Source organism: Erythrolamprus reginae, chromosome 3 (genome assembly GCF_031021105.1).
Source record: "Erythrolamprus reginae isolate rEryReg1 chromosome 3, rEryReg1.hap1, whole genome shotgun sequence".
Taxonomy (NCBI): Eukaryota; Metazoa; Chordata; class Lepidosauria; order Squamata; family Dipsadidae; genus Erythrolamprus; species Erythrolamprus reginae.
Window position 1 is genome coordinate 211,228,735 of NC_091952.1, and position 18,604 is coordinate 211,247,338.

The following is an 18,604-nucleotide window of genomic DNA, read 5'->3' on the forward strand; positions in this document are numbered from 1 at the left end:
TGAGTTATTGGAAGCCCCTCGTGCAATATCCTAATTACTCACGGAACAAAATTATTCACCTCTTCTTTCATCATTTCTAGAAAGATATGACCTTGATAATTTCGGTATATAAGAATGTCTAAAATGACCAAATAAGGTTCACAAAGCTTTGACAACAATGAATTAGAATACTTCTGAATTAGCTGGACAAACCTTATTTGACTATTTATGCAATGTTCCATAAATGTAATGAAAATAGGACTTTATGGAGCAAGAGTCATTTCAGCTACAACCCTGGATATTGCATAAACCTGGAGAGTAATGACTCCAGGTTTATGCTGAATACTTGCAACATGCCCTGCCCCACCTGTATCCTACTAAATTATGCACTGAAAGTATTTACCAACGTAAACCTTGACTCACAACAGTTCATTTAGTGGCCGCTTGAAGTTACAACAGCACTGAAAAACAGAGACTTATGACCATTTTTTATACTTGTGACTGTTGCAGCATTCCCCCTGATCATGTGACTTACATTAAGATGCTTGACAACTGACTCAAATTTATGGCAACTGCAGTGTCCTGGAGTCATGTAGAATATAAAAATGAATGTTGCTGTAGGTGTCACAGTTTACTAACTGCAAAGATACCAAAATATGTGTGGCACGATATGCATGGATAATATGAAAACTTTATCTATGGATGTGTCAGATTGATTTGAGGAAGAGTTACTGATACTGGAAAGTATGAAATTAAGATTTTTCCCAGCCTGAGGCTAATTACAGACTAGGGGGTTTTTTTAAAAAAAAACCCACAAATTAACCTCTCCTGGTTCTCTTTCATGGAGCTTTTAAAATCTATAAGCAATAGTTACAGTTAAGGTTAGGAGGAAAAATATACATCATTCATATTTATCATTTGTATTACACAATGAATATCTCTGTGATGAAATTCTTTACCTGGAAATATCATTTCTAAATGTGGAACAAGAACAATGAACATTTCGTTCTATCAAATAAACAATGTCCTCATTAAAGATTTTCTAATAGATCAAAGATCAAAGCAATAGGAAGCCACATCTTAATATATTTACTGATAAATCAGTGCTGAAATACACATAATCCTTTTCCAACATCACGTAACCTTGCTGGTATAGGCTTTCACATTCAGCATCTGTTGAGCAATGTTGGGCAACAAACCACAGGCAACTGAGTTAGATGCCAGGAAGAGAGCAACTTGGCTCTGAAGATGCCGGCCACATTTGACAGAATATAGGTAATCCTCGACTTACAATAGTTACTGTTACTGTTAGAACTTTAACACTATTAAAGTTACAATGGTTACTTATGATGTCCAAAGCAAAGCCGGTCTAAACAATAGAGAGGAGGGAGGCAAGGTGGCAGCGGACAGGCGGATGGGCAGAGCCGGAGCAGTGCAAAGGAGGGTGGCTACTGCCGCTACCACTGAAGGAGGTTGGGTTGCGATGGGTGTGTACGGTCTGGGCGTTGCATGCGCACATCTTTTTTGGGGGGGAGAAAGCGGCGGACAGGGACCCCCAGCGCTTTCTCCGAGAGCTTTGGAATGCCTGCCCCACCTCTCCTGCAGCCCCTTCATTGATAGCCCTGGATGAAAGCACTCCCAGTGAAGGGGCTGCGAGAGGGGCGGGGCAGGCATTCCTGAAGCACTGGGAGAAAACCCTCTCACAGCCCCTTTGCTGGGAGCGCTTTCGCAGTGCCAGTCCCTTCACAGATGCCCCTCTGCTCCAGCCCCACCCTCCCGCCAGGACAAGACGATAGTGGCAGCAGTGGTGGCTGTGGTGGCAGTGGCGGCAGTTTTCCTTTCAGAAGCAGCAACAGCGCTGGGAATGTCAGGTCCACTACCCCCCGCCCCCCAGCCCCGAACAACGATAGGAATGCTGGCACTAATGTGCAAAAGGGATGAGTTTTGGGCTTGCACGCATTATTTGCTTTTCCATTGATTCCTATGGAAAACACTGTTTCATTTTATGAACTTTTCAACTTACGAACCTCGTCCCGGAACCAATTAAGTTCGTAAGACAAGGTATTACTGTATTACCATAGTCTATGCTTCATTAGTAGTCTCCTTTTCATGTCTTTTTCCTTTCTGACTAAAAAGAACAAAGAAAAATCGCACTGTGGAATGAAAAGAAACTTAAGGTTCACTCTTTAAAATGAAGACGGAAAGATTTCAAATGTAGTAATACCTACAAACTTTTATCATAACTCAGGTTTGGATATTGCTTTTTCAATCACTTATGTCAGGAGGTTATTGATATCACCAAGGTGTACATCCCAGCTAAAGAAATTTAGACTTTTCTGTGAAATGGGGGGGGGGGGTGTTTGCCATTAGCTGGAGAATTTTGTTTGCTTCTGTTATTTAATTCTCTTTAGAAAGCTCATTCTCGTAGTGATCAACACATACGTGACTCTAATATGCAAAATAACTACAACTGCTGAAACACACTTTTAACTCTATAAAATGTTGAGTGATTTATCATATCCTTCAAAAGGGAAATGAGTTTTGTATCAATAATTTTGTGTAGGATAGGAAAAAGAAGTGTGAGGTGGATTTGAAGAATCTGCTCCTATGTTGTTTTATATATTTTAGATTGAATTTATTCTAATAAAACTGGGATCTTAGACAATATTATGGGTACTAAATCTAGTAGAATCATTTCTAAGTGACCTACGGAGAGAAGGTTATGAAAGTGGTTTTGTTGCTTCATTTTGAAGAGGCATTTAGAAAAAAGTTCCTAGATTATCAAATTCAATGGAATAGAAACAATTATTTTTAACCCACTTAGTGGATTTGGAAATTTTATCTTTTTTTCTGGCCTTAGTAAGTGGTAATTGCACTTATGATAATTACCGTATATACTCGATGTGCTCAAAAATCCAACCTTGACTTATACTAGAGTCACTGACTTTCACTGACCTGAAAACTGCCATGCAGCATTTTCCAAAGCTCCACAGTTCCGATGTGAAAGGCAGGGAGGAACGAAACCTCATGGCTGGCAACACTAGGTTTTTTCCCCTTTCTGCTCTTGCTACAGTCCAACTGCCAATACCCCTCAGCTGCCTGATTAGCAGCAGGCTGCACCAATCACAGCTCCTCCTCTACACAGAAAGGAGGCAGTGAGAGAGCTATCTGATTGGCAGCAGGCTCTAACAATCACAGCTCCTCCTCTACAGGAAGCACTGGGGGAAGGGGCGGGAGGGTTGAAGAGACTTTCAGAATGAAGGAACCATGGCTTTCTCTTCTGATCAAGCCAGCAACAATATTTCACAAGTAAATAAAATGTACAAGTAAAATGTAAGTTACCCATTTAAATTGGATTAACAGGATAGGTTATTTTGTAAGAAAATGTTGCTTCAAGTGGGGATAACTGTGTAATTAAACTTTTTCTTCCAACTGTACTTATCATACCTAAGAGGTTAGGATAATATAATAGTATCAATTTTGTCATTAATCATTTGTTCTACATAATGAATATGAATAGATTTACCTTTTTTTAAGAGTATGGTTTCTCCTTATGCAAGATAAATATCATGTAGAAGAAAGGTTTTACAATTAATGATTGAGTAACTCCCAATTGTTATTTACTGATCTATTGAGATAGTAATGATTTTAACTTATGAAAGATGTTTTAAATGGAAAATCTGAATATTTATTATATGGAAGTTTGATTTAAGCAATTGTTTGAAAGAATATATGATATCCCAATTATTAAGAAAATTATAATGATATTGTAATGAAGAATAAGATAACAGGTTTTAAGATTAAGATAACATTCCTAAAGATATTTTAAGAGGTTTTTGGAATTTAAAAAAAGAAAGATTTTGGAAGCAGAGGAAGAAAGATGCAAGAAATAAAAAACATTTTGGAAGGAAAAAAGTTACATAACAATAACAACAGGGTTGGAAGGGACCTTGGAGGTTTTCTAGTCCAACCCCATGCCTAGGCAGAAAATCCTACACTACTTCAGACAAATGGGTATCCAACATCTTCTTAGAAACTTCCAGTGTTGCAGCATTCACAACTTCTGGTGGCAGGCTGTTCCACAGATTCATTGTTCCAACTGTCAGGAATTTTCTCCTTAGTTCTAAGTTGCTTTTCTCCTTGTTTAGTTTCCACCCATTGCTTCTTGTTCTGCCCTCAGGTGCTTTGGAGAATAGGTTGACTCTCTTTGTGGCAAACCCTGAGATTTTGGAAGAATGCTATCATGTCTCCCCTGGTCCTTTTTTCTTTAAATTAAATATACCCAGTTCTTGCAACCATTCTTCATATGTTTTTTTTAATTCTCCTACAAAAACAATTTTAAGAAGCTACAATAGAAGAATATTCCATTTTTATAAGTTACCAGTAGCCACTGTATTTTCCACCCTGGGCTTATATTCAAGTCAATAGGTTTTCCCAGTTTTTGTGGCAAAAGTAGGTGCCTCTGCTTATACTCTGGTCAATTTATACTCGAGTATATACGGTATGTAATCAAGCTCAGCTTAATGGCTAAGAGCCAACTTCCAGAGGCAAGGAAGCAAACCAATAAGCATAGCAAGAAAATCTGGTTGCAGCTGTAGAAGATCCTTTGCCCTGAATTCTCTCAAGTTGTTAAACTGATGAAGGATGAAATTGTACAATATTTGCAAATGTCAGAAAGTACAATGTAATAGACTTTGTAAGGTATTGGACCTTAAGTTTAAGCTGTATTCCTTTTCATTCCAGAAAGTCTCCAGGGCAATCAGAGGAATATGACAACAAGATGGTGGATGAAATTACCCAAATGGCAGTAAAGGGAGATATTGTGGTTATGGGTGATTTCAACATGCCTGATGTTGACTGGAATATCCCCAGTGCCCTTACATGCAAAAGTAAGAATATAGTAGAGGACTTTACAGGAGCAGCTCTGGCACAGCTGGTTAAGACACTGACTAGAGGGGAGAATATTCTAGATTTAGTTTTTACGAATGGGAATTGGGTTTCAGAGGTTAAGGTGGGAGAAAATTTAGGTTGCAGTGATGTTTGTGGTTTGATGTAAAAACTGATTGTGAGCAATCCTATACTGCAACCAAAGTATTAGATTTCAGAAAAACAAATTTTAATGCAATGGGGGAATATTTAAATAATGAATTAAAGGGGAGGGATAAAATGGCAGGAGTGAGCACCGAGTGGACTGTATTAAAAAAGGCCATTTTAAAAGCAACTGGACTGTATGTAAGGCAAATAACTAAAGGTAAAAGGAAGAAGAAACCGCTATGATTTAGCAATGATGTAAGGACGATAGTCAATGAAAAAAAGGCTGTCTATAGGAGGTATAAAGAGTCTGAAAGTATAGCTGATAGAGAGGTGTAAAAAATGAGACAGAAGGAGGCAAAACAGATAAGATATGCTGCTAAAGCCTCAAAAGAGGAAGAAATCGCTAAATCTGTAAAGAAGGGGGATATTAGTGATAGGAAGAAGAAAAACTGCAGCATCACGAAGCTTAGTACCGGCAATAATACATACATTGATGGGAATTAGGAGGTCGCTGACCATTTCAATAGCTACTTCTATTTAGTTTTCTCAAAAGACACCTTACAATATAATACTATAGATGGATATAGCATTGCTTCCTGCTGTACGGATTCAGTTCCAGTGATCTTAGAAGCCGATGTCTTAGAAGAACTTGAATGATTAAAGATAAATAAGGCAATGGGTCCAGATGGCATCCACCCCAGAGTTCTTTAAAAACTCAGATTTGTCATTGCTACCCCCGCTGACTGATTTGTTTAACTAATCCCTGTTAACAGGAGATGTTCCTGAGGATTGTAGCATGGCTTTACTGGAGGCAAATCATGTCAGACTAATCTCATTGATTTCTTTGATTATGACACAAAGGTGTTGGATGAAGGTGGTGCCGTGGATATTGTGTATCTGGACTTCAGCAAAGTCTTTGATACAGTTCCACATAAAGAGCTGATAGATAAATTAGTGAAGATTGGACTTAATCCCTGGATAGTTCAGTGGATTTGCAGCTGGCTGAAGCGTAGACATCAGAGAGTTGTTAATGGCAAGTATTCTGAGCAGAGACAGGTTACTAGCGGTGTGCCACAAGGGTCTGTTCTGGGTCCTATTCTTTTTTAATATGTTTGTGAGTGACATGGGGAAGGTTTGGTAGGGAAGGTTTGCCTATTTGCCGATGACTCTAAAGTGTGCAATAGGGTTGATATTCCTGGAGGCGTCTGTAATATGGTAAATGATCTAGTTTTACTAGATAAATGGTCAAAGCAATGGAAACTGCAGTTTAATGTTTCCAAATGTAAAATAATGCACTTGGGGAAAAGGAATCCTAAATCTGTGTATTGTATTGGCAATTCTGTGTTAGCAAAAACTTCAGAAGAGAAGGAATTAATGGTAGTGATTTCTGACAGTCTAAAAATGGGTGAGCAGTGTGGTTGGGCAGTAGGAAAAAGCATGTAGGATGCTTGGCTGCATAGCTAGAGGTATAACAAACAGGAAGAGGGAGATTGTGATTCCGCTATATATAGTGCTGGTGAGACCACATTTGGAATACTATGTTCAGTTCTGGAGACCTCAGTTACAAAAAGATATTGACAAAATTGAATGGGTCCAAAGACGGGCTACAAGAATGGTGGAAGGTCTTAAGCATAAAATGAATCAGGAAAGACTTAATGAACTCAATCTGTATAGGCTGGAGGACAGAAGGAAAAGGGGGGACATGATTGAAACATTTAAATATGTTAAAGGGTTAAATAAGGTTCAGGAGGGAAGTGTTTTTAATAGGAAAGTGAACACAAGAACAAGGGGACACAATCTGAAGTTAGTTGGGGGAAAGATCAAAAGAAACATGAGAAAATATTATTTTACGGAAAGAGTAGTAGACGCTTGGAACAAACATCCAGCAGACATGGTTGGTAAATCCACAGTGACTGAATTTAAACATGCCTGGGATAAACAAATATCTATCCTAAGATTAAATACAGGAAATAGTATAAGGGCAGACTAGATGGACCATGAGGTCAATCTTCTATGTTTTTAAGTTTCTCTAAAACCCTTGTACTCACGTGTACATTATGAGCTCTGGATTTTTATTCTTGAAAGCAAGTGTGACTCACAATAGATAGGGTATGTTTGGGGTCCTTGGTGATCTCTGATACCTTTGAAACCAACAATTTGCCTCAAGATCTCTTCTATGGATTAAAAACGGGTTCCTTTCAGGGCTGCCTTAATCCGAGGTAACAAAAAGAAGTCTGCTGGGGCAACGTCAGGACTAGAAGGGGGCAGCGTTGGCACCTAGTGTTTGGCTAGGAACCCGCGGACTCGTAGCACGTTGTGGCAACGCATGCTGTCGTGATGGAGTTGCCAGGTAGTGGAGATGTCTTTTCTCGTCCTGATGACCCTTTTTCAGAGTCTTTCCAGCACATCCAGGTAGTAAGCAGCATTAACTGTCTGTCCTTGAGGAACAAACTCCTTATTGAACGCTCTTTTACTGTCAAAAAAGACAATGAGCATTGTTTTCACTTTTGATTTGCTCATTCTTGCCTTTTTGGGCTTGGACTGGTTCGTGTGCCACTCAGAGCTTTGGTGTTTTGTTTCTGGGTCTTATTCAAAAACCCACGTTTCATCACAAGGGCTGACATTGTCCAAATAATCAGGTTCAATTTCTATATGTTGCAAAAGTTCACTTGAAATTTCCGTTTGGTTGGTCTTCTGGTCATCTGACAACACCTTGGGCACGAGCTTGGTGCACACTTTCCTCATTGCTAAATCTTCAGTAACAATGTGAAACACAACAGTAGACAACAAGTTCAGTTCATTTGCAACCATATTGATACTCAATCGATGGTCAGAGTCCAACAATTGTTGAACACAAGCCACATTGTTTTCGGTTTTGCTGGTTGACAGCTGCCCAGAGCGTTGTTTGTCATGAACCTCTTCCCGACCCTCTCTTGCCAATAGGAGTGGCGTGGGAAATTCAATTGCATTACTTTTGGAACGCACCCTGTATTAATTCTTGTAAAGATACACCTCTTGCTAACCAAAATTGGGACACTATTCACTCTTATTGCAGAGATCAAATGGAATTTCATTTGAATACACCAGAAATGAGATCACTAAAAATATGAAAACAACTGATGTTATAACTAAAGTGGGGGCAGACATCTTATTAATTGAAGCCTGTATTGAATAGTCATGAATTCTGTCATCTTGGTTCATGGAATGAAATGCAGTTGATTGAATTTTCTTACCACAATTGTCCTACTAGGTCTATTACAGTTTGTGTAATATGTAAACATGGCTATTGCATTTCATGTCTTAAACATGAATGTTTAGATCATTTTCAACTTCTTATGCTTTTGATTTTGTAAAACAGTCATATTGTTACAATGAAACGCATAACATATTAAGAGAACCATAATAACATGTTAGAACCAGTTGGGTGCAGTGGTGAAGATGCTGGGCTAGAAAGCAGAGATTGTAAGATCATCTTACTCATAAAAGGAGTCAGGATGATTTGAGGGTCCATATCAAAAATATCTTGTGCCAAATATTAAGGTTCAGCCTTGGACTAGGATTCTCATTTCAGGACTTAAAATCATGACTGATTTTACAGGTTTGATGTCTCTGCTATTGTCATAGAATTACTAATTTCATTGGGACTGCTATCTCTGCAGCTAACTTGCAGTCTTGGCCTATTTTATGAATATTTAGGCAAATCTAAGGACCATCTAAGACGCCCAGTGTGGGGGGCGGATGAGAGCCGCTGCGACCTGGGCGGCACCCGAGGAGCCCAGCTGAGAGCATACTGGAGGGGGCTGCTAGCTGGTTGCGGTTCCGGTGGGGCAATAGGAGGACGTTAGGAGACGCTGCTCCGCTGGACTATGAACATCTGGAGGCCATGCAGTGCCGTTTGGCAGATAGGGAACCAGAGATATCGCTCGGAAATCAGCAACGCCTTTGGAAGCTATCGGGGAGCGACCAGTGAGATCCGGGGTCCTATGGGAGCCAAGAAGCCGGTGGCCGAGGGGAAACCTGGGAGTGTTGGCCAGTGGCATTGGCCGGCACCAAAGAGCTGGAAAAAAGGTAATTAACATCAAGAAGAGACTTTTTACCCATGACTGAGACATTCCCCTTCGGGACTCTGAACATTCTAATAACTCAGAACTTATTTATATTTTTATATTTTTATATTTTCTATTCCTTGTTTTAATAATTAATCTATATCTTAATTAAATTATTGGGGATGGGTTTAAGTGATGGAGAATTGGGGCAGGTCTAGGAATATATATGGAATGAATGATTGGTATAAGTGGGATGGGTGGGGTGGGTGGGAGTGTGGCATGGATGAGGTGAATGGAAATGGTGTGATTGACATAATTGGCCCACCTGGCACTGGAGAGGCAGGAGAGGAGGGGACACCTATCTCTGAGGTGGCAGAGGGTCAGGATATCCCAGTGTTGCTGGGGAGAGGCAGAAATGGTGGGAGCCACGGAGCTAGCCATTCCAGGGGAAGGAGGGATCGCTGCTTAAAAGTGATCCTGTGTTGTGGCTCTGTGAGCTTAACCCAGGGTACTGGTGACAAGTGTAATTCTGGCCCTGGGCTAAGACTGCTGCTACTCAATGCCAGGTCGGTGGTAAATAAAGCTCTCCTCATCCGGGATTTGATCCTGGATGAGGAGGCTGACCTGGCATGTGTGACTGAAACCTGGCTGGGCCTGGAGGCAGGAGTTCCTCTCTCTGAAATTTGCCCAGCTGGGTTTCAGGTATGGCACCAGCCTCGACCCCAGGGAAGGGGTGGAGGAGTGGCTATTATAACCAGGGAGAGCCTTTGCCTGCGTAGACTCATTGCTCTAGAGATTGTGGGCTGTGAGTCCCTCCTGGTGAAGTGGGACTTAGGGGTTTAGGTGGTCTTGTTGCTCACGTACCTGCCTCCCAGCTGCGTGTCAACAGCCTTGCCTCTGCTGCTTGAGGAGGTAGTCGGGCTGGCGGTGGGGTTCCCCAGACTTATTGTCTTGGGGGACTTTAACCTACCGTCGCTCGGCGAAACCTCTGGGTTAGCTCAGGAGTACATGGCCACCATGACGGCCATGGACCTGACTCAAGTAGTACAGGGTCCGACTCACGAGGGGGGGCACGCACCCGACATGGTATTCCTCTCTGAGCAACTGAGTAATAGTCTGAGACTAAGGGGCTTAGAAGTGTTGCCTTTGTCATGGTCAGACCATTTTCTATTGTGGCTTGATTTCCTGGCTCCAATCCTTCCCCGCAGGGAGGCGGAACCGACTAGGTGGTTCCGCACCAGAAGCCTGATGGACCCAGAAGGCTTTCAGAGGGCGCTTGGGGTTATTCCAGATGCATTCGTCCACAGTTCGGCAGAGTCTCTTGCTGAGGACTGGAACAAGGCTGCAGCGGAGGCTCTTGACCAAATGGCGCCGTTGTGACCTCTCCGCGGCACTAGACCCTGTTGCATCAGCGGAATCCTGCCCGGCCACTCTGTTTAGGGTGACCCGCTCCCTTCTTAGCCAGGGGGGAGTTGGGGAGCCCTTGCATTGTAGTGCTGAGGATTTTAACACATTTTTCGCTGATAAAGTCGCTCAAATCCAGGCGGACCTCGACTCAGATTGGATAACAGAGTCGACTGACAACGAGTCAGTCAAGGTGACTGGGGCCCGTACTTGTCCATCGGTCTGAGAAGAGTTTGATCTGGTGACACTTGATGAAGTGGACAAGGCCATTGGAGCTGTGAGTTCCACCACCTGTTTACTGGATCCATGTCCCTCCGGGCTGGTTTCAGCCAGCAGGGAGGTGACATGAAGCTGGGTCCAGGAGATTGTCAACGCTTCTTTGGGGAGGGGGTCCTTTCCAGATCCCTACAAGGAGGCACTTGTGTGCCCCCTCCTCAAGAAGCCTTCCTTGGACCCAGCCATTTTCAACAACTATTGTACAGTCTCCAACCTTCCCTTTATGGAGAAGGTTGTTGAGAAGGTGGTGGTTCTCCATGTTCAGCGGTCCTTGGAAGAAGCCAATTATCTAGTCCCTCAGCAGTCAGGATTCAGGCCCGGCTACAGCACAGAAACTGCTTTGGTCGCATTGATGGATGATCTCTGGCGGGCCCGGGACAGGGTTTATCCTCTGTCCTAGTGCCTCTTGACCTCTCAGTGGCTTTCGATACCATCAACCATGGTATCCTTCTGCACCAGCTGGAGGGGTTGGGAGTGGGAGGCACTGTCCTTCAGTGGTTCTCCTCCTACCTCTCAGGTCGGTCACAGTTGGTGTTAGTGGGGGGTCAGAGGTTGACCTCTAGGTTTCTCCCTTGTGGGGTGCCTCAGGTGTTCGTCCTCTCCCCCCTGCTATTTAATATCTACATGAAACCGCTGGGCGAGATCATCCAGGGGCATGGGGTGAGGTATCATCAGTACGCTGATGATACCCAGTTGTACATCTCCACCCCAAGTCAAGTCAACGAAGCAGTGGAAGTGATGTGCCGGTAAATGGAAAGATGACTGAAAGGGTTAGCATAAGGAAGGGCACAAGACAGAGATGACCTCTGTCCTTATTATTAGATGACTTGGTTTTTAATAGATCTACAAGAAGCACGGCTAAAATTGTTTTTAAAAAAAGAGGAATATAGTGAAGTGGCCGGTCTGAAAATAAACAAAGAAAAAAATAAGATTTTAGCAAAGAATATGACAGAAGACCAAAAAAGAAAGTTAATGGAGAGATTAGATATTAAGATTAAAAAGGAAGTTAAATATTTGGGAACTCATTTAACAGGAAGATGTGTAAATGATCAAGGAAGATAATTATTATAAACTGATGAAACAAAAAAATACAGATCTGGAAAAAGTTTGCAACTATTATTAATAGGAATAGCTACAATTAAGATGAATGTATTACCTAGATTGTTATATTTGTTTCAAACAAATCCAATAAGATTGGCAAAAAAGTATTTTGAAGATCGTAATAAAATAATACTAAAATATATTTGGCAAGGGAAAAAAGCAAGAATTAACTTAAAGGTGTTGTATGATTCAAGAACTAGAGGAAGTTTTGGATTACCAAATTATTAACTACAGTATATTATCAGGCAGCAGAGTTAACATGGATGAATGGATGGATTGTTTTGAGAAATACAAGATTATTGACAACGGAGGGACATGATTTACCATTGGATTGGAATGCCTTTTTGTGGTATGGAAAAGGTAAGATACATGGTTACTTTCAAAGATATTATATAAAAATGCTTTATTGTTACTATGCAAGAAAATTAGGAACAACACTACTTAAAGATACCAGTTTGGCTTTTGATAATAATAATATCAACAATATTTTCCAAATATTATTAATATGGAAAATATTATTATATATAAAGATATTTTGACTTAAAATGGGCAGCTCAAAACAAAACAAGAATTAGAAAAATAAGGGATCCATATGGTCTTGTATACAGTATTACAAATACAATCTAAGTTTGAAAAAGATGCTAAATTATATGGTTTTTATATGGAATTAACAGAATTACATAAGATATTAACAGGAACAGAAGAGAGGTAGAGAAAAAAATGTATAATTAATCACTGAGCATTAAATTAGAAGAACAAGTAAAGGAAACAATAATAGCTTGAGCAAAAAACGTTGGTTATACGACTGAACTAGAAGAATGACAGAGAGCCATAATCCTATCCGGTGGCCGGAGGGGGGGGTTGAAATAGAGGAAGGCTGAGCGAAAGAAAAGGAAGCCTCGGGCCAGCTTTAAACCCACACACAAGTGAGACTAAGCAATGGAGCTTGGAAAACTTGGAGCGAGAAGAATGACAAACAGCCCAAACCTACCCTGCAGGGCACGGGAGAGATAAAGGAAGGCAGAGCGAAGGGGGAAAAAGCCAGGCTCCAATTCCTTTCAAGTATCAGAACCGTCATGAAAGCGCAGCTCCCTTGCTTAGTCTCGCTTGGAAAGTGTGGCGAGGGATTCAAAGCTGGCCCAAGGCTTTCTTTTCTTTCGCTCTGCCTTCTATTTATTTATTTATTTATTTTTATTTATTTATTTTGTCCAATACACAATGAGAGTTTTAGTGGGTATATAAACATAGTAAAATACATGATGAAGGTTATAGAGGAGATACTCATAGTAAAATATATCTATGAAAGAATAGAAAAGAAGATATAATAATAGAACATATCAATGAAAGAATAGAAGAAGAGATATAGGAATAGAAGAAAGGAATAGGAGATATAGGAGAGCAATAGGATAGGGGACGGAAGGCAATCTAGTGCACTTGTACTCGCCCCTTAGGTTTAGGTTTAGGTTTATTGGATTTATATGCCGCCCCTCTCCGCAAACTCGGGGCGGCTCACAACAATAATAAAAAACAGTACAGTACACAATACCAAATCCAATGCCCACCCATCCAGTTACAATTTAAATTAATAATCTCATAAAAACAGTATATATAAAAAACAGGCACACAGTCAATCAATCAACAAAACAACATGGGGGGGGAGGTGTTTTAGTTCCCCCATGCCTGACGGCAAAGGTGGGTCTTAAGGAGTTTACGAAAGGCAGGGAGGGTGGGGGCAATCCTAATCTCAGGGGGGAGCTGGTTCCAGAGGGTCGGGGCCCCCCACAGAGAAGGCTCTTCCCCTGGGTCCCGCCAGACGACATTGTTTAGTCGACGGGACCCGGAGAAGGCCAACTCTGTGGGACCTAACCGGTCGCTGGGATTCGTGCGGCAGGAGGCGGTCCCGAAGATATTCTGGTCCGGTGCCATGAAGGGCTTTATAGGTCATAACCAACACTTTGAATTGTGACCGGAAACTGATCGGCAGCCAATGCAGACTGCGGAGTGTTGGAGTGATATGGGCATACTTGGAGAAGCCCATAATTGCTCTCGCAGCTGCATTCTGCACGATCTGAGGTTTCCGAACACTTTTCAAAGGTAGCCCCATGTAGAGAGCGTTACAGTAGTCGAGCCTCGAGGTGATGAGGGCATGAGTGACTGTGAGCAATGACTCCCGGTCCAGATAGGGCCGCAACTGATCTCTTAGGAATCTGGATAGGTCAACTGTGGATAATCTAAGGGTAAAGTGTTGGGGGTTTGGGGATGACACTATGGAGTCCGGTAATGAGTTCCAGGCTTCGACAACTCGGTTACTGAAGTCATTTTTTTTACAGTCAAGTTTGGAGCGGTTAATATTAAGTTTAAATCTGTTGTGTGCTCTTGTGTTGTTGTGGTTGAAGCTGAAGTAGTCGCCGACAGGTAGGACGTTGCAGCATATGATATTGATATAAGGATTTTATTTGCACTGTATTTGGTTTGCTCATGACACAATGAAAGGAATTGTAATAATGATGTGATAACAGAAACAGTATTGGATCTGTAAGAACAACGATTTGACTTTTTATTTAAAATAATAAAAGCTTAAATAAACTTTAAAAAAAAAAGAAGGAGAGAGAAAGAGGAGGAGGAGGGGAAGAAGGAGATAACAGAGAAATGAAGGTAGCAAGTCTGCACTATGGATTGTTTTGGAAAAGGCTCCCAGACTCTTCATCTTTGCAAGAAGCGGAGCTGAGAGAAATGAGTCAGATTCTTCCCGCTTCTGTGATGCAGAGACTGGGGCTGGAGGTGGTCACGGCCACCTTTTGTCTCTCCTGGCTGAAGTGGGCAGGAGGGAAGGGGAAGACCCACCCAGGCTGTACTCTTGGCAAACCAAGGAAAAAGCTAGAAAGGCTTACAAATTTTATTTTTTTATTTTTTTATTTATTTTGTCCAATACACCAGAGGTCCCCAACCGCCGGTCCGCGGACCGGGCCCGGGCCGTTGGGGCTTTTCAGCCGGTCCGCGGCGCCAGGGCCCCCTCGGCCTTTCCGCACCACCAGCGGCGCTCCCCCCGCCAGCCAGCCAAGCCCCGCGCCCGCCGGAACCGGCTCCTCGCTCTCCCCCCGCCGCCCGCCGCGTTTGCAGGAGGTGGGGAGGGTTGGGCGGCCCGCCAAGGCCAGGAGGGACGCCGCTGCCCCCCCCTTCCCTCTCTCCGCCCGCCGCTGCGCCTCCTTGACGGCGAGAGGAAATGCCGGCAAAGGCTTTCCTCAGCGGAGGCCGGCGAAGCTGATATTGAATGTCGGGGGAGAACGGGCGGTTGCACGCGCTTCCTATCTCCCTGCTAGCCCACTCGGAATATTCAAAATAAGAAAAACCTTTGCCGGCGAAGGCTTTTCTTATTTTGAATATTCCGAGTGGGCTAGCAGGGAGATAGGGAGCGCGTGCAACTGCCCGTTCTCCCCCGACATTCAATATCACCTTCGCCGGCCCCGCCTCTCCTGCAAACCCCCTTGCTGAGAGCCCGGGGCGAAAGTGCTCTCGCAAAGGTGAGGCGGGCAGGGCGTGCGCGCGTCATCGCTGAGAAGAACGGAGAGAGAACGAGAGTGAGTGAGAGCAACAGACAGCAAGATAGAGAGAAAGTGAGAAAGAGAGAGTGAGAAGGGGGGGAGAGAAAGAGATAGCAAGAGAGAGAACAAGAGAGAGAAAGAGCGTGAGAAAGAAAACAAGAAAGAGTGAGAGAGAGAGAAAGCAAAAGAGACAGAAAGAAAACAAGAGAGAGAAAGTGAGAAGAAGAGAGAGAAAGAGGGGGAGAGAGAGAGAAAGAGGGGGAGAGAGAGAGAGAGAGGGGGGAGAGAGAGAAAGAGAGGGAGAGGGAGAAAGAGAGAGGGAGAGGGGGGAGAGATAGCAAGAGAGGGAGAGAGGGAAAGGGGGAGAGAGGGGGGAGAGAAAGAGAGAGGGAGAGAGAGAGGAGATAAAGGAAGAGGAGAGAGAGAAAGGAAGAGAAAGAAAGAAAGAGGGATAGAAAGAGAGAGAGAGTGAGAGATGCTCAGTTGCCTCTTTCTTTCTCTTTCTTGCTTTCTTTCTTGCTCTTTTTCTTTCTCTCTTTTACCTTCCCTTCCTCTATTTCTTCTTTTCTTTCTCCTTCCTACCTTCTTCCCTTACTCTCCCCTTTCATAAGTTTCCTTGCTTCCTTCCTCTGTTCCTGTCCCTTCCCCCTTTCTTTCTTTCTTTCCTTCCTTTCCTCCCTCCATTTCTTGCTTTCCTTTTCCTTCCTCCCTTCTTTCCTCCGTCATTCCCTTCTTTCACTCCTTCCTCTATTACTCTCCCCTTTCACACCTTTCCTTGCTTCCTTTGCACCCTTCTTTTGTTCCTGTCCCTTCCCTCTTTCCTTCCTTCCTTCCCACCCTCCGTCCATTCATTCACCCATTCCTCTCTTGATCGCCCCTTTTACGGCGCCGCTGACAGCTAGCTCCCCCCCCCCCACCGGGCCATGGAAAACTGGTCTAGCTTAAAGCCGGTCCCTGGTGCAAAAAAGGTTGGGGACCTCTGCAATACACAATGAGGGTTTTAGTGGGTATATATCTATATACACATAGTAAAATACATGATGAAGGTTATAGAGGAGATACTCATAGTAAAATATATCTAAGAAATAATAGAAAAGAAGGTATAGTAGTAGAACATATCAATGAAAGAATAGAAGAAGAGATATAGGAATAGAAGAAAGGTATAGGAGTTATAGGAAAGCAATAGGACAGGGGATGGTACTCGCCCCTTTTATCTCTCTCCCCCTCCCTGCCTGCAGGGCCGCCATCAGGAATTTTGGGGCCCCATACAGCCTAAGTGTCTGCCCCCCTGCCATTTTAAAACTACAGTTTATTTATTTTGCAACATACCAATTATGTAATAAATTTACCTTTCACAAAAAAAAATTAAACCCTGCCACTACAACAAGGTACACTTGACAGATATATGAGTCATTTTGTTAAATCTTTTGGTCAAGTATGTTTATTAATATAGTGCAAATATGACATCATAAAGGAAAGCACAGTGAACTGTAAACATTTCCCCCCCGCCGCCCAACATAACGAATTTAGAAACCGGTGATGGTTGAACCGAAGTTTCCTTAGAACAGGGGGCGAAATAATTGTGGGGGCACCAAGTTCAGAAAGGGGGACGAGGATTTGTCGTCATTTTTTGCGATGCGGGATCTGTAAAACAGTCCCACCTCGTTCCCCTTCCCGAGCCGAATTCCTCCCCTCAACCCCAAATAGCTAGCAAATGGCACGGTTGGTGCTTTGAGGGCCGCCTCTCTTTCTCTCTCGGCTTGCAGTCAGCGCCGTCGCCCTTCAAACTTTCCCTATCCGCATTCTGAGGTGCCCCCCCCCGCTTTGTCCTTCAACTCCACCTCATGGCGTTTTGCCTTCCCGCTCACCTGGTGTCTGCTCCTCTCCCCCTTTTCCTGCTCTTCGTCTGGTGCACCTCATGCCGGCTGGAGGGGGTTGTTGGTGCCAAAGCGCACTTGCTCTGCCTGGTCCCACTTTCCCGGGCCCATAAAGTTCCCGCTTTAGACAAGAGCGCAGCCGCGCACGGATGAGCAGCACCTCCACACCGCGCTGTCCAGCTGAAGGGGGAGAAGACTCCTCTGGCCAGCTGCCAGTGGATACCTCACCCCAACTCCTCTGCTCCTCTCCTCCTTTCTCCCGCTCCGCCGCAGCCTCCTCTTCTCGGCCTTGCGCGGAGCTTCTCCCGCCAGACTCTCCTCAGCAACGAGTCCCGGTTCACACGCGCCACCACATCCTCCCCTGTTCTCTTCCCCGCTGGGCTGCCTCTAACATTCCATCTCCGGCGAGCCTGCTGTCCTCCAATGTACCTCCCACGGCAAGAAGCCCTGAGCTCCGCACTCTTGCCAATTGCACTCTTGCCAATTGCAGTACTACCCGCTCGCCGGTTCAATACGGGTAGTATTGCGCCTGCGCGAGGAGCTGGAGCTCGGCGCTGCTCACTGGGCACAATGACTGCTGCGGGTGACAGGGGGCCGGCACACAGTGGCGGGCCAAACCCCCCCCCCCCATTTTTCAATTTGGCCGGGCCCCTGACACCAGTAGCAGTAATACTGGCCTATCGGCGGCCCTGCCTGCCTGATAGGATTAGGGTTCTCTATCATTCTCCTCTCTCCAAGCTTTCCAAACTAAAGGAAGGCAGAGTGAAAGAAAAGAAAGCTTTGGGCCAGCTTTAAATCCCGCCCCACACACACACACACACTTTCCAAGCGAGACTAAGTAAGGAAGCTGCTCATTCGTGACAGCAATGATGCTTGAAAGGAATTGGAGCCAGGTTACTTTTCTTTCGCTCTGCCTTCCTTTATCCCCCCACCCCACCTGGTAGGATTCCACCTTCGGACTGCCGCCGCAAGCAAAGGGGAAATCCCAGGCGCTTTGGCTGGCAATAGTCGGCATTGGCAGTTTGGAGGCGGGGTATCCCGGCGGGGGTGGCAAGCTAAGGGTAAATCCTAGTGGTGGGGGAGTAAGAGAGCACACGCGCAGTAGGAGAGCACAGGCATCTGGGCTCGGGTTCGTAAGTAGAAAATGTTAAATATATGTTTGTTTTATCTGTCTTTTATGAAAATTAATAAAAAATATTTAAAAAGAAAAAAGAAAATGGTTCGGAAGTAGAGGCAAAAAAATCTTAAACAGCGGGTTTGCAGAGAAACAGTAGAAGGGAAGGCACATTCAAATGGAAAATATTAAAATTAGCAGATGTATAAAAAGAATACTGATGCAACCATC

The 18,604-nt window shown here is 43.7% G+C and overlaps 1 protein-coding gene across 1 annotated transcript in view; it reads left to right on the plus strand.

Annotated features, from left to right (window-relative positions):
- Nucleotides 1-8,923: 8,923 nt before the first annotated feature.
- Nucleotides 8,924-18,604, plus strand: part of LOC139165927 (DGAT1/2-independent enzyme synthesizing storage lipids-like) — a 35,908-nt gene continuing 26,227 nt past the window's right edge. Inside the window, exons 1-2 of the mRNA XM_070749167.1 lie at nucleotides 8,924-9,081; nucleotides 12,086-12,200. Of these exons, the coding sequence (XP_070605268.1) occupies nucleotides 12,104-12,200 (97 nt within the window). The 5' untranslated portion in view covers nucleotides 8,924-9,081; nucleotides 12,086-12,103. The remainder of the gene's footprint in view (nucleotides 9,082-12,085; nucleotides 12,201-18,604) is intronic.